This window comes from Hypanus sabinus, chromosome 28, assembly GCF_030144855.1.
Source record: "Hypanus sabinus isolate sHypSab1 chromosome 28, sHypSab1.hap1, whole genome shotgun sequence".
In the NCBI taxonomy this organism is placed as follows: Eukaryota; Metazoa; Chordata; class Chondrichthyes; order Myliobatiformes; family Dasyatidae; genus Hypanus; species Hypanus sabinus.
Genome location: NC_082733.1, coordinates 17208007 through 17230769, shown reverse-complemented (window position 1 = coordinate 17230769; position 22763 = coordinate 17208007). Strand labels below are relative to the sequence as shown.

At 40.9% G+C, this 22763-nt stretch overlaps 1 protein-coding gene across 2 annotated transcripts in view; it reads left to right on the top strand.

The window, feature by feature from the left end:
* The window catches only part of LOC132382454 (transmembrane 6 superfamily member 1-like), a 78429-nt gene that overhangs the window by 38149 nt on the left and 17517 nt on the right, over window positions 1-22763 (top strand). For both annotated transcript variants that reach the window (XM_059952667.1, XM_059952666.1), the window contains exons 5-9: window positions 3621-3703; window positions 4041-4159; window positions 15659-15763; window positions 17082-17174; window positions 19426-19545. In XM_059952667.1, coding sequence (XP_059808650.1) covers window positions 3621-3703; window positions 4041-4159; window positions 15659-15763; window positions 17082-17174; window positions 19426-19545 — 520 coding nt within the window. The remainder of the gene's footprint in view (window positions 1-3620; window positions 3704-4040; window positions 4160-15658; window positions 15764-17081; window positions 17175-19425; window positions 19546-22763) is intronic.

The following is a 22763-nucleotide window of genomic DNA, read 5'->3' as shown; positions in this document are numbered from 1 at the left end:
ATGCAACACAGAATAAAAGGACACTCTGTTTGCAATTTGACCCAATTTGAAGCAATGTCCGACTCTGTTAATACTATTCCATTGTTAGTTAATGCAGTGTGTTTTTTTTTCTGGAACAGTATTAGATTGAATGTTGTGGGTCTGTAATTCAAAAGAGAGTGTGTTAAAGTAGTAAATGTTTAATTTTTTATTTAACTTTTGAGCAGACTTTAAAATAAAAGCTTATTTTTTTTATAAACTTGTCAAAACGAAGAACTGAACATCAACTGCATGTTATGTTGGTTAATTCAGACAAAGTATACAGTAATTGCAGTGACTCCTTGGAAACAAGTCTGTTCTTCCGATTATCACAGCCCTTTCGATCATTCTGAAAGTGGATGCATATCACTTGGAACTACTGAGATCCAAAGCAAGGCATGGCATTCCTCCATTTGGTAGATTGATTTATAGTTGTCACATGTATTGAGGCACATTGGAAACTTGGTTTTGCATACCATAAGGTCATTGGCATTACGTCTGTGCATTTACAAGGGAAAAACAATACAGAGCAAAGTGTGACAGAGAAAGTGCAGTGCAGACAGATAATAAGGTGCGTGGCCACGATAAGCAGATTGTGAAGCCTTACACGGGGATTGTTCAATAGTCTTATAGCAGCAGGGCAGAATATATCCTCGAACCTGGTGATGTTTGCTTTCAGGCTTCTGTCTGATGGGCGTGGGGGAGAAGAGACAATGTCTGGGGTGTGTAGGGCCTTTGTTTAGGTTGGCTGCTTTACTGAGGAGGCAAGAACTGCAGACAGAGTCTATGGAGAGAAGGCTTGTTTTTGTAATATGGAGTGCTGTGTCTTCAATCCTCTGCAGTTGCCATACCAAGCTGTGATGCTTTTTCTATGGTGCATCAACAGGTCAACTGAGGTATTCCGAATTTCTCTAGACTCCTGAAGAAGCAGAGGAGCCTGTGATTTGTATTGGCTGTGATGTCCATGTGGTTAAATCAGGACAGACTATTGGTTATGTTCCCTCCCATGAACTTGGAATTCTCAGCCACCTCAATCTCAGATATAAGTAGAGGCGTGAGCATCACACCCCTGTCTGAAGTCAATAACCTGCTTTTTTTTTGTTTTGCTTACATTGAGGGAAAGATTATTGTTAGGACATCATTGCACTAGGAACTCTATGTCCTTCCTGTAGTCTGACTCATCATTATTTGAGATTCAGTCCTCCTGGTAATCCTTTCCCATCAGAGGCCTCAGTGTGGAGCGTTTGTTTCAGAAGTCTATCAATCAACTTGGCCTAATGGCATCAACTGAATTAAATTTGATCTTCGTGCTGGCGATGTTTGGCCAGAGAAAGAGAGAGAAAGAATTATTGATGGCGTCCTTATCCTGATAGCTGGAGAGGACAAGAACCTGAGGAAGCAGCAGGACCCCACAAACCACCATAAGTGGTTTCCAAAGGCCAGCTTTTCACACAGATGATGGTGTGTATGTAGAATGGGTTGCCGGTGAAAATGGTAGGGGTAGGTACACGTTACAAGATTTTAAAGAGCTGTGTACGGTTATGATGATTAGAGAGATTTAGAAGGATTAGAACCAAAAGCACACAAATGGGACTAGCTCAGTTAGGCTGCTTGGTTAACACAGCAAGTTGGGCTGAATGGCCTGCGTCTGTGCTGTTTAGTTCTTCGGCTCTATGACTCTATTCACCTGCCCATCTCATCTGGTACTTGCTGTTGCCTCTGTGCCAGAGTTTGCAGTTCCCACTTTCACCACCACAGTACCCACAAAGTAGAAGTGGAAGCAAGTCACAGGATTGGCGGTACTCTCCAGAGCACTGAGGTGCTGTTGTAGGTTGTTCAGGTCTTAAAAACACAGAGGAGGACAGATATCACTGCTGGCTTGTTATCCCAGGTGCTTTGTTATTGGGTCTAAAGTCTTGATCTTCAAACACTTGTTTTCTCCCTCAGCCAAAGAATATTCTAGTGCACAGAAGATGATGGTAAATGTCACCACCGATGTGTCACCATGAACCTATATTGTCAGACAGTGGTTTACACAGTTGGGGGGGGGGGAGGGGGAGAGAAAGTTGATGAAGGGCTTTAGTTTTCCAGATGCTGAAGTAAGACCTGTCATCAACAAATGATCTGGAGCTCAAACTCAAAACAGGAACAACTCAAGCATTGTCTGTGGACTGCAGGATGATGATTGGGGTCATGGTGACCTGGGTTTGGAGGTGCAGATGTGGTGGCTTCCCTTTAGCTTCACAGCAGTGGGAAAAATGCTGAAGGTGACACATTTCATCATGGTCAGAAGGCTTGAAAAAAAAAACATTGAACAGTGATTCATTCTTGCTTGGTACTGATCGGAACTGATTCTTAGGATCAGAATCAGATTTATCATCACAGACGTGCACTCAGCAGCCACCTTATTAGGTACAGGAGTGGAACCCCGTGTGGTCTTCTGCTGCTGTAGCCCATCTACTTCAAGGTTCGATGTATTGTGCACTCACAGATGCTTTTCTGGACACCGCAGTTGTAATGTGTAGTTATTTGAGTTACTGTCACTTTCCTGTCAGTTTGAAAGAGTCTGGCCATTCTCTCTTGATCTCTCTCATTTGCTAGACACTCTTACCCACAGAACTGCCACTCACCAGATGTTGTCATTTGTTTTTTGCACCATTGACTATAAACTCTAGAGACTGTTGTGCATGAATATCCCAGGAGATCAGCAGTTTCTAAGATACTCAAGAGATCCCATCTTGCACCAACAATCATTCCATGGTCAAAGTCACTTAGGTCACATTTCTTCTCCATTTTGATCTTTGGTCTGATCTACAACTGAACCTCTTGATTACGTATGTATGCATTTATGCATTGAATTGCTGCCACATGATTGGCTGATTAGATATTTGCACTGGTTATTGAGAATATGACGTGAAGTTTATTATTTTGTGGCAGCAGTACACTGTAAGACATGAAATATACTGTAAGTTGCAATATTGTAGATAGATAGAGTGAGAAAGAGGGAGAGTACAAAAGAGGACTAGCAAGGTAGTGTCGTGGGTTCATTGCCCATTTAGAAATCTAATGACAGAGAGGAAGGAGCTGTTGCTAAAATGTTGAGTAGTTCTATGTACTGGAATCTGGCTCTGTTGGTGGCCCATTGGTTACGTTCTTTGCTGGCTTGCCATCATGAAGCAAACATAATATGGAGGGTGAATAACATTGCCTTCTGGTTGATGGATTCAGAGGCTTTAGTGAAGTGGAAAAAATGCCAAGTGTCCTGACATTCTCTGTTAAACTTCATAAAGTCTGGACACTTGAGATAGTTATTAGAAAAGGGAAACCCCAGCAAGAATGAAGACCTTCAGAGAGCAGAAGTAATTGTGGTAGAGAGGGAGGAGGGTACAATAAGGGCATGTGTTCCAGTCATGCATCCTCTATTAAAACAAATCTACACAAGCAAGTATGAGTTTACAAAAGTTCTATTTGAGAAATGTGTGAAGTGGAAATGTATTATATGTTCTGTTATAGATTTTTGCTACAGGTTCAGTAAAACTTCACATATTCCACTTTGTGTTAAATTATGACCTTATGTGAAAGCACTACTTTGTGTTTTTCAGGCAGAGTTACAGAACAATTGGCTTATACTGGGTTGGATCGATTCTGATGAGTACTGTTGTATTCTTATCTGGAAACCTTGTTGGTAAGAACAAACTTAGTTTGGCACTTCGTGTTTTGTATTTATATTTGATCTGGTATGAGCTGGCCTTACGATTTCTTTGAGTTGTTCTGAACTTTGTGCCTGTGTGATCATCTCCATATCTTTCTCACTCATCCTCTTTATTCAGTTATTTTATTAGGTTTTTATGAAAAAAAAGAATTAAAAATTAATGTGATCTGGAAGTTTTAAGATTAAGATGTGTAAAAGGATGAACAGAGAGGGATTGTGTGCCCCAACCGATTCTGTGTTTTTTTTTTAAGTTAGTAATTTGTAGGACATACAACTTAGTTCTGAATCTTTGCTTTCATATATTCACTAGGAAAATACAGCACAAAAGTTGGCCCTGCCAGTCTCCTGATTACTCCTTATCTTCTTCTTCCAATGTGGGCTGTCCTCCAAATTTATAACCAGCCTTTACAGAATGAGTCTGCACCTAAGGTTAGTATCAAGCGTAGTTGCTGAGTGGCTTCCTTTAGAATTAACCTTGGTGCAGCTGGTAATGCACCATTGGCTAAGAAGCAAGCCGGTCAGATCAAGAAGCTTACAGTTTTGCGTGTTTCTGTTCCACTCCTGATTTTGGAGAGGAATCCAGTGTTCAGGCGTAGTTGGAATTGAAGTGGCAATCAAGAAAATCCAAGTTTGGGATCTCCACGTTTCTGCACTCTTGGGGGAAACTGCTGACTTCTAGTGGAAGTTTCAGGCCTGCACTTAGATTCTTAAATATTTAGGAATATTGATGAGAAAAAATTGATTTTGCTGTAAAATTTCAACTGAGTAATCACTTCAAAAAGGTTTTGCCATTCTGATTAGTTCAGCATGAGCGTGGTTTCATTTTTCCCTCTGTTATATGGGGCATTGAAACCACAGGTACACTTACCACACTAAAGAAGCGTTTGGCCATATGTATCAATCGGCAAGGCATAGAATACCATCCTAATGCAGACAAATGGGATTGGGGTAGATGGGTAAAAACGACAGCATAGACGTGCTGGGCTAAAGGGCTGTATGACTCTCTGATATCTGGAGGACTCACGCTGTATTAGCCTCTTTAAGGAAGAATGTTAGTGTGTTGGAAGCAGACCAGAACAGACTATGTTAAAGCTGAAAGTGGTGGAAATACTTGGTAGGTCAGGTGGTGTCAGTGACGAAACAAACTGTTAATGTTTCAAGTCATGAGACCTTGCAAAAGATCATTGACTTGATCTGAACTATTAATTCTCTCCTTCTCTCTCTATAGACACTGCTGATCCTGTTGAGTATTCCACATACTTCCTCAAATTTTCAATGTCTATAATTCTTTATCATTTTCATTTGCTAGAACAGCTGTCTTACAATGGAAGACTTCTAGCTAGCCTCGTCCCCCCACCTCACCTTCTAATTCAGGCATCTCGTCCTTCTCTCTCAGTCTTGAAGAAGCGTTTTAGCCCAAAACATTGACTGTTTTACTCTTTTCCATTGATGCTGCCTGACCTGCTGAGTTCCTCCAGCATTCTGAGTGTGAGTGTGAGAGTGTGTGTGTGTTGCTTTGAACAGGCTGTTGGTATTGAGAAAGCAGAGAGCATGGGTGATTAAAGCATAAGATCCTGAGAGTTATTAACAGGTGTTATGGAGATAGATGCTTCCTCATGTGGAAGAAACTGGAATTGGGACCTCTGTTTCAAAATAACGTCTTGGTCATGTTGGACAGAGGCAAACCTTTTTTTCTGTAAAGGTTGTTGGTCTTTAGAGCTCTCTTCTCAGCAGAGAATGGAAGCAGAATCTTTGAATATTTTAAAGGCAGAAGTTGAAAGATCCTTGTTAAGCAAGGGGTAAAAGGTAGGGTCAGCAAAAATACAGAGTTGAGGTTAAAGACAGATGAACTACCATCTTATTAAATGGAAGAGAATCCTTTGGCTCTGAGTAGCCTACTTTTGCTTTGAATATGTATGTTAAAATTGTAACCTGCGATACAGATTTAAAGCAACATCATTTTTATTAATCCTAAATGTCACATTGTGAACATGGCACTTCACACGTGGGAGACTCCACAGAATTGTTATTACTATTGGTAAATTTTCTCATGAGATCTTGGCAAGTGGCCTAGACAACTAGGTTCCATTACTATTTATTACAAGTGCTAACTTATTCCAATGTAACAAGAGACAGAGCTCAATAACTCAACAAGATCTAAATTATTTATGTTTAATTCGGCTTTCTTTACGTGTATTCTTGTACAGTCCCGACTAGGAATTGTTTGTCACCATTAGCCCTTTAGTAATGAAGGGGCTGGCATGTGAATAACCTATTTTTAACATGGTATAGGGGTTGGCAAGAAGTCCAAAGTCATTTGGTGCTGATGCAGTGGAGTCATTTTTAGATGAACTATTTGACCTAATTATATTGTATTTGTGCCCACTGATGTAAAATTTAAAACATAATGTGGTAGAAGAAATGGCTGATGAGAGTGTCTGCCAGAGGCTATTTGTATGTCCCAGTATGCCGTTCTACTGAACTCGACCGTCTTCACAACAAATGTAAAAGCTGGCGAAGGTCCCTTTTAAAAGCAAAGCTCTGCAGATACTGGAAGTCAGAAATAATACCAGAAAATGCTGAACATATTCAACAAGTTAGACAGCATCTGTAGAGAGCAAAACAGGGCTTACAGTTTACACTTCAGATCACTTACCTGTCCTTGGATCTGGGAGAAGTGAGAAATCAAATGTATTTTATGTTGTTAACTGGACAAGGGGAATGTTTGTGATAGGATGGAGATTAATGGCACTATAGGTAGGAGAGAGAGAGTTATCAAAGCTTGTTAATTGCAGCTGTTTTAATCAATTTTGGTATCTGGATGCTCATCACCAAAGGCCAGGATCTATTACTCATCCAACATTGTTCCTGTGAATGTGACGGTGAGAGGTTACTTGAACCCCTGTGGTCCTGCTAATGAATGAGTTTTCATGTTGCTGTTGAGAATTAGTAATGGTGAATGACTGTCAGTATATTTCTAAATCATGATGGTGTGGAATTGAAATTGGTAAATTAGTTTATTATTGTCGCCTGTAGTTGGAACAGTTGAAAACTTTGATTTGCATATTGTCAGTATTGTTTCATTACAATAGTGTAAAGAGGGAAAACAATAACAGAGTGAAGTTCCACAGCTATAGAGGAAGTGCAGTGCAGGCAGACGTGAAGGTAGACTGTGAAGTCAGGAGTCCATAGTACGGGACCATTCAATATCTTAGAACAGCAAGTGGAATCTGTCCCTGAGCCTGGTTGTACATGCTTTCAGGCTTTGTATCTTCAGCTTGGTAGGGCAGGGGAGAAGAGAGAATGTCCAGGATGGGTAGGGGTCTTTGAAATATATTGTCTGCTTTACCTAAGCAATGAGGTGTGTACAAAATCCATGGAGCTGAGGCTGGTTTCTGAGATGTGCTGAGCAGCATCCACAACTTCTGCACTCTCTTGTGGTCACAGGCAGAGAGCAATTGCCATGCCAGATGCAGGTAGGATACTGGCTATGGTGAATTGAAAAATGGTGAGTGTCAAAGGGAACATGCAAGATTTTTTCTGCCTGCTGAGGAAGTAAAGGTGCTGGGGAGCTTTTATTTAGCCCTGATGCCTACGTAGTTGGACCAGGATAAGCAACTGGTGGTGTTCCCTGCTAGGAATGTCAGCTTTCAGCCCTCTTGACCTCAGCATCATATATGTAAACAGGAGCATGTGTACTGCCCTTTTGTTTTGATGACATTGAGGAAAGGTTGTTGTTATGACAACTTGTCACTAGACATTCATTCCCCTTTCTGTAGTCTGACTCATCATTATTTGAGATATGACCCACTGAGGTGGTGTCATTCCCTAATTTGTAATGTAGATAGAGAAGAAATTGCCTATGCAGTCATGTAGAGAAGTGGGCTGAGGACTCAGCATTGTGGGAACCAGTACTGAGAATAATCATGGGAAGGTGTTGCTGCCTGTGCCAACTGATTGCAGTCTGTTATTTGGGAAGTCAATGATTCATTTGCGAAAGGGGGTGTTGAGTCCCAGGTTTAGAAGTGTGGAGACTGGAATCATAGTATTGAAGCTGGAACAGTAGTCAATAAACAATTGTCTGACGTAAGTGTCTTTACTGTCCTGATGCTCCAAAGGGAGATAGCATCGCAGTGGACCTCTTTTGATGGTAGGCAATCATCCAGTGTTGTCTAGGAGACTGGAATTGATGTGTTCCATGTCTTGAAAGGAACTCGGAGGGAACCTGCAAGATGGTTTCCCTTTGCATTTGTAATTATTGTCCCAGGTGTTGGAGGTTGTAGGTTTGGAGTATCTTTGGTGAGCAATTGCAATTCATTTTAGATGATAGATGGTAAAGCTACGGTGTACTGTTGATGGAGAGAAAAATTGATGAGATTGCTTTGGTGTTGAGCATGGTGTTGAGCATCTTGAAAGTTTTTGACGTCGTACTTTTCCAACCAAGAGGAGCACACCAACGTGCTCCTGACTTATGTCCTTTAGATGATAGAAAGGCCTTGGGGTGTCATTATGTGGCCTCTGTCCTGCTCTTGCAGTTAATGGTATTTATATGCCTGGTCTTGTTGAGTTTCTGGTCAATGGTGACCTGAAGGACATTAAAGGTAGGGGATACAGTAACGGTAATGCCAAGGGTGTATATTTGACATTCTCTTGTTGGAGTATGTCATTGACTGGAATTTCTATGATGTGAATGTCACTTCCTCTTACAAATCCATGAATTCCCATTCCTGACTTCAAACAGTTGAACTATTCCGGAGGAGACGGAAGTAAAAGGATATGAAAGTGAACACAAGATGGAGAGAGAAAACATTATTGAAACTAAGATATCAATCACAGTAGCTACAGAAAATCTAAAGTAAAAGAGAATACTGGTCAGGCAGCATCTTTAGAGATAGAAAAATGTTCATGTTACAGATTGATGTCTTTCCACCAGAACTAGCCAGTTCAGACCTTGGAGTGACTGCGTGTCATTACAAGGCTTTTTGAATTCAGTGTTGAAACCTAAGTGTTGTATTGTGTCCCGCTAGAAGACTTCTTTGGTGAAAGGACATTTTTCTAATGGGACTCATCACTGAAAACTTATGTGAAAAACTCCATTAACTCAATTAATCATTCTTCAACACTTGTTTTGGTTCCAAGTTGAAACATTTCCTGTGGTGTGAGTTAATACAGGTTATATGCGCACAGAGTCACACATCTATGTTGCCCAGCTAGTCCCAACTGCCCACATTTGGTCTATAGCCCTTTAAACCTTACCTACTTATCGAGGTGGATTTTAAATGTTGCTAATGTGCTTGCCTTAACCACACATTCCTCATATTCCAGCTCTACAGCACCCTCTTTGTGAAGCTGCCTCTGATGTCCCTTTCAAATCTCTCACCTCTGATCTTAAGCCTACACCCTCTTGTTTTAATACCCCCTCCCAGGAAAAAGGCTATATGTTTCCATTCTGTCTATGCCCCCGATCAGCTAATGTGGCTCTCACAGGTCACCCCTCAATCTCCTATGTTCCAGGGAATAAGTCCTGGACTATGCAACCTCTCTTGTAATTCAGGCCCCTATATCCCGGTAAATATGTTCTGCACCCTTTCTAGTTTAATAACGTTTTTCCTACTATAGTGTGCCCAGAACAGTGGGGACCAGGTCAGGCCCTATGGATTTATCCAACTTAACGTACTTTAAGGCCTTCAGTACATCCTCCATGATAGTTTCTATGCTGTCCAAGGCAGTGCCACTCACCACAATTCCAAAACACCTTTGTTCATTCAGACTTCCTCATCAATATTGAGTGAGGGAATTGGAGCTTTTGGATTTGCCAGCTGCCACAGCATAATAAATATTATAAGGACCTTGCAATTAATGAGCTCTCCTGGGAATGGTGGAAGTGATATTACAGACTCCTCTCCATGAGTTTATGGAAGTGTATACATATATCTGAACCTTAATACTTAAGATCTGGGAGCTCAGATTTCTGTACCTCTGGCCTGATGGTAGAAGCCAGAAGAGGGCATGACATGGACGGTGGGGATTCTTGAGAATAAATGTTGTTGTCTTCTGGAAATGACTCATGTAGATGCTTTTGATGGTGGGGAGGACTGTGCTTGGGATAGACGAAGCTGAGCAGAACTCTCTTTAGCCTTTCGCATTCTGACGCAGCCAGTTAGGGTACTGCATTCTAGCTTCAGTCAGTTGGACGTGATACAGGTGACCGATGCCTGCTCCATGTTTCCACTGTTTTAGATTTGGGCCAGAAGTGGTTCCATTCCTTTCTTGGTGGAATTGTTTTGATGCTTAACCTCTCAGTAACTTAGGGCTTCCAAGCAAGATATTCCATTTTTGAATCCCTCATGTTTTAAGCTAGATTTCTAGCACATCTGAGATAAGTACTAACTGGATTCCAATCGAATGAGAGCATTTTCTGGGAGATCAATTTGTTTATCAACTCCCGAAATGTGTGATGATGTGTTTTATCTGATATAGAATCAATCTGGTACACATTTATATAAAGCTTAACAAGCACTCCCTGTCTGTAAGCATTAATGAGATATATTGTGGCTTCACTAATTTGTTTTGCAAAAGGTTATTTAGAATTATCGCTTAATTTTTTGCACTGGTTGGAATTAGTCTTTTATTTTTCTTCATAACATTTTAAAATTGTATGTTTAAACCTTGTAGCTTTGAACCCCTCTACTCTAGCTTATTGTTCAGCCATTCACTAACATCACATACTGTAAGTCAGTGACAGTAAATCTGATCTGATTCTACTCCGCGCCATTCGCATTAATCGTACTTGATAAATCCATCAAGATGCATTCTTAGTCGTTATACAAACACACAGGCACTGCAGAAATAAACCAGTTGGTCCATCTATTTTGTCGCTTAAGAATGTGATGTCATGTAGCATACACCTCCTATCATGTGATCTCTTGGGGAAGTTAACCAAGATATAAACCTCAGTTAGAAAGGACATCTACGAAACTCATCTTCGTGTTTCCTCAGGCCACTTCTTCCATCCTTACACTGTTGTAGTGTGAACAAAATCACGGGGTAGATGCACCTGGTAGATATGAAGTAGTATTTAATATGACAAGCTGAGAGAGCAAGCATCATATTGAGAACCTTTCAGAAGAAGAGACCTGCTTGACCCAACATTACATGACATTTAATGATCAAAATGATTTAATGATCAAAGAATGATTCTATATTTACAGTGCATCTACAGTGCTTCCTTTGAAGTACATTTAACTTATACACCTCCTTCTTTGCACCTGCACTACAGACAATCAAAATGTATGTTAGACCACATTGTCTGGTTTTTCCAATTAACAGCTCTAGGAGCCTGTTCTCCAGAGCTGCATTTTAAATTTAATCTACAGCTCATGTTCAGGTGCAAAGATTGGTTGCTGAAGTTAATAATTTGCTATATACCAGAATATGGTCTAATATAGACCACCCCACCCTACTCCAGATTACTCTAGAGTATCCTGCTGCTGATTAAGTTTTTGAGGTAACAGAGATAGGAGCTGAACTCTGTCCCAGTGAGGAAAACATCTGTCTCTTAGTTGAATTATTTAATTGAATCATTGTTTACTATTTGCTCCACAGATAAGGTACAACACCGCTTTTACACAACTTTAAATGTCATGAGTCCTTCTTAACCTATTTAGTTGACACAGTTGATTTAGTGCAAAATATAGTTTATTATTCTAACAATTTAAAATCTTAATTCATCCCTGGCCTGTAAGTTCCTATTGCTTGGTAAGAGATGTTCCATCAGCAGTGTAAAATGGATCCACACTCCTTTTCATAAATACAACAGTGGCAAGGTTGTACTATGCACAAGTCTCCAGTCTGGTTCCTTAATAATGTTCATGGAAGGAATTCTGCTCTCCTTTCTCAGTCTGACCTGTACTGGACCCCTGACCGCCAACAATTTTATGTCCACTAGAAATGTTCCACTAATCTGCTCACTAAAAATAGGCAATAAATGTTGGATTATGCACCGATGCCCGCAATGTGTGAACAAATATATTTAAAAACATGTACCAGATACGTGGGAAGGAAGTCATAAATTGCACAAGCTATGTGATTATGTTGATTTTGCTTGGCAATTTTTCCATGCAGTACATTTCAAAGCTCTCATTCTTCCAGCCTTTCTGGAGATCAAAGTTACTTGGAGCTGAGAATTACTCTAGTGATCTTTCTGTAAGCTGCTTCCAAAACACTGCCTCGTGAGGAGGTCAAAAGTGAACACAAAATTTCAACCACATCCTGATGAAGGTCTTCTATTGATGCAAAGGTCTAATTTTTCTGCAACAACCCTGTTACTTTAGTGAAAATTCTCCTTTGTATAACTTAAAAACACGATCATGAGACTTTAGAAACTGAGCTGTGCAGACCAGATATCATTCTTACCTCCTCTTCCAGTTCCTTTTCTAGACTAAGTGCAACTTGCTAGTCAGGAATCCAGCAACCTACAGTAGGTCCTGCCACTTGCATGTATCTTAGTATCTTGTTAAAATGTAGAATATTGGAATAAGTACAGTCTAGGTTGAAGCCATTTGGCTAATTAGTTCTGGTGTCCTTCTATGTGTAGAACTCCTGGAAGCCTGTAGGATACTTCAAATGCTGTTTTCTTCTTCAAGTACAAGTACCTCTTCATCTCTCTGCTTGAATCTCCCTTCCTCTGCGCCATTTCCCTTAGCAATATCCCTCCTCATTTTTATCAAAGTCCTTCACCTTACACAGTTTTGCAATGTTTAGTCTGTTGTGTGTTCATCCACTCCACCAGCTTGTCTGCACACTTACAGATCATTCCTCATCGATTCGTCATCAGATGTTCAAGTTTTGCTGAAAGTATAGGGGCCAGCCTTTTGCACAACCAGAACCAACATGTGATTACGACTAGATACTTTGAAGAAAGCATTTGCTGAGTGGGTGCTGTAGTAATAAAATGGAATTTGTAAGTCTAGTTTCAGCACACAACACCAATTTGAAATTGCCCAGAGTTTGATCTTAAATCCAGAGACAGTTGCAGTTTAGCACTCAAATGCTGATTAACAGCAATGATGTATATCTGGAATCAGTTCAGAATGACTATCATTGGATCTTGATGCTTTTGCGATCCAAAGATTCTTTGGAGATCGAGGATGAAGCATAAAACTTGTTGTTTATGGTCGCTTTATTAAGTCTTACAAGAGTGGAAAACAAACAAGACAGAGGAACTGAGAGAACAAAGACAAGGAAAACGCCATCTTGGTCGTCACATACTCGGTCGAGAGATAACAAAACATTCTGTGTAACAGTTAACCTTCTGGATAAAATAACTAGACTCAAGTAATGTGACACCTGGTACTGAAAACTAGAGAAATCCATGAGCAGCTGTACCATAATTACTGGAAATTTCACTAAACAATTACATGTATATAGGTGATTATATAAAAATACAAGCAAGCATTGGTAAGTAAAACCACACAAAAAAGAGTTACAATTTGACATCCTGATCTAACACCTATGATGGAGTGGAATGCACTGACTGATATCCAGTTGAATATTTTGAGGTGATTCTGGGACTGAGGTCCCAGATGTGGGAGGTGCAGAGGATGAAGGGGAGGGTGGGTGATGACTGGTGAAAACACCCACCAGCTACTGAGGAAGAGACTGTCAGAATTTAAAATGTATACATTTAGCACACCTCTCCAGTAGTGGTCAAGTGTAAGCTCATAGGGAGAAGGCCAGATGTCACATACCTACGTGGTTATGGAGTTGCCCTAAACTTTCTTGCACCCTCACCAGCCCTTCTCCTAGAATCGCTGCTCCTGCTGCTCTATTTCTTCCTTTCATGCATTCTGGAGACAAAGGAAGACCCCAGTGAATTGTCCATGACTGATAGTCCTCTCCTGGCAGTTGTCCAACTATTTACGTAGATCAGCACACTTTCACAAAATCTTCCAGGATACGTATTGCTGAAATATTGTTGAAATCTTGACAAATTATGCCCACATCTCCTAGCGTGTTTGAGAAATGCTGCTCAAAACTCCAGAAGAAATCAAAAAGCTAAAGCTGAGTTTGCATTTAAGGAGAGACTAAAGCCTTCAGTGTTGACAGTTAGGATGGAATGTGAGATAAGTTGGGTGCATTTTTTTTATTGAACACAAGCAGAAATCAGTTCTTTAACCAATCTCCTTGCATGTGCATCCTTTATTAAGGTAGCATGTTACGTTTTGAGCCACCTAAGGCCTGAAGTCTGTATGGAAGCTATTTCTAGCCTGTTTCATAGTGGGTAAGGAATAAACTCGGGTCAAAACTTCACTGTGAGTGATCAGGGTTGGAGTCGTAGTTGTAGAGCAGTACAGCACAGAAGCAGGCCCTGTGGCTCACCTGCTCATGCGGAACTCCTATTTTGCCTAGTCCCATCGACCTGCCCCTGGATCATAGCCCTACACACCCCTCCTATCCATGTACTTGTCCAAATTTTTTTTCAATGTTGATATGGAACACACATCCACTTTGATCTGCAGCTCGTTCTATACTTTCGCTACCCTCTGAGCAAAGAAGTACTCCCTCAGATATCCCCTTAAATATTTCATCTTTAACATATGACCTCTAGTTCTAGTTTCACCCAACCTCAGTGGAAAAAGTCTGCTTACATTTACCCTATCTATACCAATTATACTTTTGTATATCCCTATCAAATCTCCCCTCATTCTCCTATGCTCCAAGGAATAAAGTCCCAGCCTATTCAACCTTTCCATATTCAAACAGTGTTTTAATATTTTCTGAGACATGGCAACAATGACAATTCAGTACTCCCTGAGAAATAGGCCAGAAGAGAGCATCTTACTTACCTATTGTGTGCGGTTTTGGTCACCTTCCTACAGGAAAAATGTAAATAAGGTTGAAAGAGTACAGAAAAAAATTTACGAGGAATTTGCCAGGTCTGGAGGACCTGAGTGATAAGGAATGATTGACTAGGTTAGGACTTTATTCCTTGGAGCATAGAAGATAGAGAGGAGATTTGATAGAAGTATACAAAATTATGAGGTGTATAGATAGGGTGAATGCAAGCAGGTTGGGTGAGATTATGGGTTAAGAGTGATAAGTGAAAAATTTAAGGGGAACATGAGGTGAAACTTCTTCACTGAGAGGGTGGTAAGAGTGTGGAAAGAGCTGCTAGCGCAAGAGGTGCATGCGAAGTCAATTTCCACGTTTAAGAGAAGTTTGGGTAGATATATGGATGGTAGGGGATGGATGGCTATGGTCTCAGTGCAGGTCATTGGGAGTTGGCTGTTTAAATGGTTTGGCATGTACTAGATGGGCTGAAGAGTCTTTCTGTGCTGTGCTTTTATATGTCTCTATGGTTATAAAACAGAAAGGTGCTATTGGCTCATTGCGTCCATGTTGCTTTACAACTCTATCACTCCGTTTCCCACTCTCCTTATTTCCCTTACCTTTGTAACTTATTCTCTCACAGATGTCTTATCAACTCTGCTTTGATTCTTTGACCATGCACCCCCACAAAGGGATTATTTACAACACCCAGTTAACCTGCTCACAGGTCTTTGGGTTTCTGAGGTGATGGGAGCTTGTGTGAGCAGCCCATGTGGTCAGAGAGAGCATGCGCTGTCTTCTTCACCAGCAGCCCCTGAGGTCAGCGTCAAACCCAGGTCACTGGAACTGTGAGTTTGCACCATCTAATTGTGCTGACTTTGTGGTCAGTCATTTAGAGGGTCTTGATCATGGGACCCTCCTACTCATAAGCAAGACTGTTATTCACTGAGTCACAGCCTACTGAAAATGAGCAGTTTCAATCTGATGGGAATACAGGTATTGACTGAATATATTTATGTGCTGGTATTCTCTAGTTATTTTTAACTTTAAAATATCAACAGAACTATTTAAAACAAAGGTTGCTTTCCAATATTTCAGGCAATTGAAATTGTCCAAAAGAAGAATTTGATCCAGAGACCATTTGATCTGGTGTTGGCGATTTTACTCGTTTTCATTGCATCCTTCAGTATTTTCAGAGGACTGGTAAGGAAATCATCTTTATTTCCTCATCTCTGTATTATCACAATATAGTGAGAGGTAAAGGTTATGTAGTTTTCAACTCTGCATTGACTTTATCAATTGCTACAGGTTTGTCCTGAGATCTTCTTAGACAGTCTCTTTTGATCAAGGATAACTGGTTTTGCAGGCTCTGAAACTGTAGATTCTTCCATAACTATGATGGGAAATGCCCAGTAAGACAGACAAGTAGTTAGCTTCTGAGATGGTCCATCCTTCCTAGTACTTATGCAGGGTTTTTGCGTGTTTTTGCATGGCTATGGGGTATTCAATGCCGTTCCAAATATTGCTTCCATACTTTGAACAGTGGCTCCAAGGACCATTGGGAATGTTACATTTTTTTTTCAAGGAAGTTCAAAAACATCCTTCAATTTTCCCTTCCCAATCTATCAACGTCTTACCAGCTCAGCGTAGACTGTTTCCATTGGATATCAAGTATCAGACACATGGCCTGCCCAGTGTTTCTGACTGAGAGTAACTAGTCTTAAATGGACGTAGAAACTTCAATACACTCTAGTAAAACATACACCTGTTCCACTGTGTGAATCAATTGATGGACTGCAATGATTCTCCTCCTGGATATTCCGACCAGGGTGAGTCTCTGTTGAGGTTTTTGGTCTGTGACTACGTTTCAACTGATGTAATAAAGCAATTTTGAAGAAATGGGAGGCCATAAATCATTTAATTGCCAGTGATTCCTGCCTGTCTTCTTTCGGAGCTGGTGCAGGTTCCCTGGGTTCTGGGGCACGCAAAGGATGAAGTAGAAGCCAGCAGGTGTTCAGCTGTGTATCCTCGCCTCCGCCTGAACCAAGTCCTCCACCTCTGGCGAAACGCTTGTAGTCACACTGTAGCTAGTCAAGACTTCTTTGTTTTAGTTTCTCTGCCTTTAACCTGCCCAGGAAGAACGGGCACAGGTTCATTTTTCTTGTCTAAACAGGATGGGAAAAGGAGACTCTCTTAGGACTGGAAAGTTTTCAAAATTTCCTGCTCGCAGGGATGAGAACATTAAAATCTCCAAAACTTCCACATCCAGAATTCTCTTTCGAACATGACCTCGATGAACTCCGTTGTTGGCTGTATGCGAATTTTTGACTCCTTCCTGGATTCTATCTTTGCTCTGCTACTACTCTGTCACAGAAACAGTTGAAACTCCCAGCCATGGACTGAGGCACTCCACAGTAAATTGTAACGTGAGACTGGGTAGGGGTGGTGTGCAGAACACAGAGGTTGACATTTCCTTAGTCATCAGAATTTATTGTTTTAAATATGTTTCTCTTGGTGGTAGGTGGCCTTGGATTGCCCTGCCGAGGTGTGCCGCCAATACCTGCAGCAACAAGAGCCGTACCTGAGAGATCCTGCAGCCTATCCAAAGATACAGGTAACAGTCCTGTGCCTCATTATTTGCCTAGCGGGAGGCAATTAGTGGGGGCCCCTCACAGCTCCAGCAAGCAACTTTTGATCCTGCCTTTAGATGATGCACATGTTGAGTGTGCACACTTTTCATGACTTCCCCTTGTTCCTCCCACATCCCAAGGACAACTGCCCCCTGTAAGCCACGCCTGGTATAAATTGGTGGAAGGAGAATCTGTGGGGTGGAGTGATTGCTGTGTTAGAGAATAGATTATACTGAGAATAAGTAGAAGGATGGGCCTGACAGGGAATGGTCTGAGGGCCAGCAGAGACTTGATTGGTCAAAAGCTGTAAATTAGTATCAAAACTAGTCCTTATAAAGAGGTAATTTTTATAGAAAGATAGCTCAAACTGATTAAAAGATAGACTTATATATTTTTATTTATTGAGATTCAGCATGGAATAGCCGTGTTGCTCAGCAATCCCCCATTTTAATCCTAGCCTAATCCCAGCCTAATCCCAGGATAATTTACAATGGCCAATTAACCTACTAACCATTCATCTTTGGACTGTAGGAGGAAACTGGAGCACCCAGAGGAAACCCACGCATTCACAGGGAGAACATACAGATTCCTTACAGATAGCAGCAGAATTGAACCCGCTGTAAAGCGTTGTGCTAATCACTATAATACCACGTTGTCCCATTTATCCTTTCATTAATGTGAATGGTAACTGATTGGTTGAACTATTCCTGACATTTGGTACTGTTTGACTGCACCTCCAGGTGTTAGCTAATGATATCACAATCAGGAGAAAATCTGCAGTTGCTGGAAATCAAAGTAATTCACACAAAATGCCGGAGGAACTCAGCAGGCCAGGCAGCATCTATGGAAAAGAGTAAACAGTCAACGTTTTGGACCAAGACCCTTCATCAGGACTTCATCAAGAGAGATGACGCCCATTCTGACTTCTGCTTTTTCCAGTCCTAATGAAGGGTCTCAGCCCGACACTTTGACTGCCTACTCTTTTCCATAGATGCTGCCTGGCCTGCTGAGTTCCTCCAGCATTTTGTGTGTGATACTTGGTGATAAGCTGGTTAGGAGTTGGAAGGGTTGTCACTGAGTTGGAATTGAGGTTACGAACTTGGCCAGTTTTCTCAGCAGTGTCCGAGATTGAGTGGAAGTCAGTAAAATTATGAGTGATGTGGATAGAGTAGACAGTCAGAACTTTTTCTCAGGGTAGAAGTGTAAAATAGTAGAGGACATGCATTTAAAGTTTACAGGGTATGGGGGAAGTAGACAGGAGTGCTAGTTGCCTGGAATGGGCTACCAGTAGTAGTGGCAGATGCAGCCGTAGTATTTAACAGGCTTTTAGATCAATGTGCAGAGAATGAAAGGATATGGTTCTTGAACAACCAGAAAAAAAAGTGGTTCAATTCAGCCTTGCATACAGTGCAAACATTGTTGGTTGAAGGACCAGTTCCTGTACTGTATGTATATATAGCCTGTCCAATGTTCTATGCTCTAACGTAGCAGCAATGTCCATGAAAAGAATGTGATGGAAGTCATCGCATCCAACCTGTGTGTTTTGACAGTCAGCAAATGGCAAAAATGCCATAACACCCGAGTCCCTCTCATCACACTGCAACAGAAAACACCCTTCTCCACGGGAGAAATAAAGACAGGTGCTGTTTTATTTGGCCAATTTAGATCAGAACATCTGGTGGACTGTGAAGGAAATGTGCTGTGTCTTGCTGTTGAACACAATACAAAGCTGAGTGGGTCAAGAAAGGGATTAGACGATGGTAATTTCACGGAAACCTCAGCGGCTCACAAGTACTTTCAGCCTTCGCACATCTATAAGTGACGTTCATCCTGGTGGTTTATTCCTGGAAGGCAATAGTTTCCACCACTTTTATCTTGGAATCCAAAAACAAGTCCGATTTGCACATTTCCTCGTTGTGGATCCTAACTTCAGGTATACCTTGGCAATGTCCTTTTTAGTTAAATGCTGATTTAGCTGGTAAACCAGGCTTTTTGGAATGACCATCAGGGAAAAGTTTGAGAGAATGGGAATATCCTGACATTGCATCTGGAGAAATAATCCAAGCCCTAATCCTAATGTTGGATTTGCACATTGAGTTCTTCCAGCTGCCTATTAATATTTCAATCAGGAGTAACTCCAGTTGGGCTGTGTACTTGGTAGAATAAGGCCTTGAGCTAGTGAAGTTAATTATGGGTGATATTTCTTTCCTTACATGTTCTTTTGTCTTCCATTAGATGCTGGTGTACATGTTTTACTCTGTCCCTTTCTGCATTGGAACACTCTATGGCCTTTTGGTTCCCGGATGTTCCTGGCTCCCTGACTTGGCTGTACTTCATGCTGGAGGCCTTGCGCAGGTAAAGAAGTGAGATGGGCTGTCCTTCAGGCCCTTAGTAGTAGCATGAGTCATATTGTACAGCTTAACTATGTTAAGCTGCTTTTCTTTCCATGAGGATGGAATTTATGCAGGGTCAAGTTCTGAGGAAGAATTATGAAATAGTGTATTATTAAGAGTAATAGTATAAATTGTAGTAGTGTAGTATTAAGAGTAATGGATAATACTCTTTATCTGTGTGTTGGGCATGTGTGACTATGGAAAGGCTTCATAGATGAGACTAGAACAGATGAGAGGTGATAGTCTGGAGTGAGGTGAAACCATCTTCTTTAAATTTCTTAGCCTCATAAGGAGATTGTATGAGTAACCTTAACATAGATTAGTAATTCGCTTAATATTGTCACAGGAACAGTGAAGAACTTTTATTTGCATACCATTCAAAGGGATTATTCTATACATAAGTACATTGAGGTAGTACGGGGGGGGGGGGGTGGATGCAGAATTTAGTATTATAGTTACAGAGAAAGTACCATATAGGTAGGCAATAAAGTGCAAGGGTTATGATGAGGTAGAGTGAGTGATCTTTATCATACAAGAGGTCCATTCAAGAGTCTTATAACAGTGAACTCTCCTTGAGCCTGGTGGTATGTGTTCTAAGTTTTTGTGCCTTCTGCTCAGTTGAAGGCGGAAACAGGAAACATAGACAGAATCAATGGAGGTTAAGCAGGTTTTACAACACAGAAGCACCTGCTGGCCTACAGACACCCTGGGGCAAAGGATTGTGTTTTTCAACGCCTTTTATACCTAAACAACTTGTAAAGGAACATGTTTCATTATGTCTAAGAGGGTTTAAGGAGACTTACTATTTCCTGAAGGCCAAGGATTTGAATATTGTGTTTTATGTATTTCTTATAGACAGAATAGTTTGCAAGCACAGCTGAACTTTCCATTCCATAACGTTCTCAAAATGTGGATTCTATTTTCTTTATATCAATATAATGCATAATTAATAGTTAGCAAGCACAGTTAATCTTCTCATTCCAAAAAGTTCTCAAGTGTGGATCATAAAATGTAATTGTAATTCGGCTTCATTCATAACACTGCATAGTCTTGTCTAATCCTTCACCACTGTCAGCACAGAGCGGTTGGGTCAATGGGCTTCTGTCTGGCTTTCTTGCCAAGTTTGAGTTGAGTATATTTAGAATTTTTTAATGTGAATTGGTGACTGTGATAAACTGTCCAGATTTATTTCTTTTTAGTTCTTTTTTTCAGCCTTGCATAACATTGAAATGGCACATAGAGAGAAAGAAATCATTGTTATTTGACTGAATAGTTTGGTCATTGGTCCAAGCTGAAAACCTGTTAGTATTCACATAGCAATCATCAACATAAAGCTCTTCCTAGCAGGCAAAATTAGTCAACAACAGAATAGGTTTTTCGCTGATGGTGTCAAGGTTATTTATTCATTTATAAATCCAGTAGGGAAAAAGTCCTACTGGCCCAATGAGTCAGCAACCCACCTAATTATTTAACACTAGCCTAATCACAGGACGATTGAAAAGTTTGCTGTATCTCACTCCATGCTGGTGGAGAACAAACTTCGAACATCTCTAGCAGTTTCTGTTTTAATTAATTTGATCACAACAGAACAATGTAGCATTGAAGTGATTATAGGTATTTGGAATTTATTTAAGTCTGCATTCCCTGTAGTGGATCAATATTTTGCCAAGATTAAGAGATCAGTTTTTTTTTGCATTTTTAAATGATTACAAAGTATGAAAAAAACAATGTATATAACCCATACCCCCTCCCCTTAACCCCTCCCCCCTAACTGCCCCATAGAAAAAAAAAAGAAAGAAAGAAAGAAAAAAAGAATGCCTGGTAAAAAAAAAGAGATCAGTTTTAAGAGGAAAAAATAATGAATGTGGCAAAAAAGTTATTGCAATGCGAGGGAATATTTATGTTCTATGATAAGTGGATGTTGTCCATCAAACTAAATCTGTAGGAACAGGGAATGGGCATTTAGTATGTTGAGGGCTGTAATGCCTATGGGAAGCCTGAGTGGTGTGCAGTAAACATGAGCAATAGTGCACCATAAGACCCTAAGACATGGGAGCAGAACTAGGCCATTCAGCCCATCACCATTTTGATATGACTGATCTATTATCCTTCTCAACCCCATTCTTCAGCCTTCTCCCCATAACCTTTGGTGCCCAAACTAACCAGGAACCTTTCAACATCTGCTTTAAATATACTCAATGACATGGCCTCCAGAGGTAACCATGGGAATGAATTCCACAGACTCACCTCCCCTGGCTAAAGAAATTCCTTCTCATCTTTGTTCTAAATAAAAGTCCCTCTATTCTGAGGCTGTGTCCTCTGCTGCTAGACTCTCCCACAATCGGAAACATCCTCTCCACATCCACTCTGTCTATGCCTTTCAATATTTGATAGGTTTCAGTGAAATCCCTGTCATTGTCTAAGCTGCAGAGAGAACAGGCCCAGAGCTTCAAATGCTCCTCATGTGTTAACCCCTTCAGTTCCAGAATAATTCTTGTGTACCTCCTGGACCCTCTCCAACGTCAGCGTATCTTTTCTTAGATAAGTGGTCCAAAATTGCTCACAATACTCATTGCGCAATCTGCCCAATGCCTTATAAAGCCTTAGCATCACATCCTTCCCCTTATATTTCAGTCAATCAAAGTGAATGCTAACATTGAATTTGCCTTCCTTACCACGGACTCAACCTGCAAGTTAACCTTAGGGAATCCTGCATGAGGGCTCCCATGTCCCTTTGCAGCTTTGATTTTTGAATTTTCTCCCTACTTCCCTACAGTATATTCCATCTGCCACTTCTTTGCTTATTCTCCCAAAATATCGAAGTCCATAAGACATAAGAGCAGAATTAGGCCATTCAGCCCATCAAGTCTGCTCTGCCATTTCGTCATGACTGATCCTGGATCCCATTCAACCCAATTCCCTTACCCTCTCACCATATCCCTTGGAGCCCTGACCAATCGGGAATCTATCAAATTCTGCTTTAAATATACCCACGGACTTGGCCTCAACCACAGTCTGTGGCAGAGCATTCCACAGATTCACCACTCTTTGGCTACCTCTAGTTCTGGATACCCCCACTAGAGGAAGCATCCTCTCCACATCCACCTTATCTAGTCCTTTCAATATTTGGTAGGTTTTAGAGGGATCCCACTGCATTCTTCTAAATTCCAGTGAGTACAG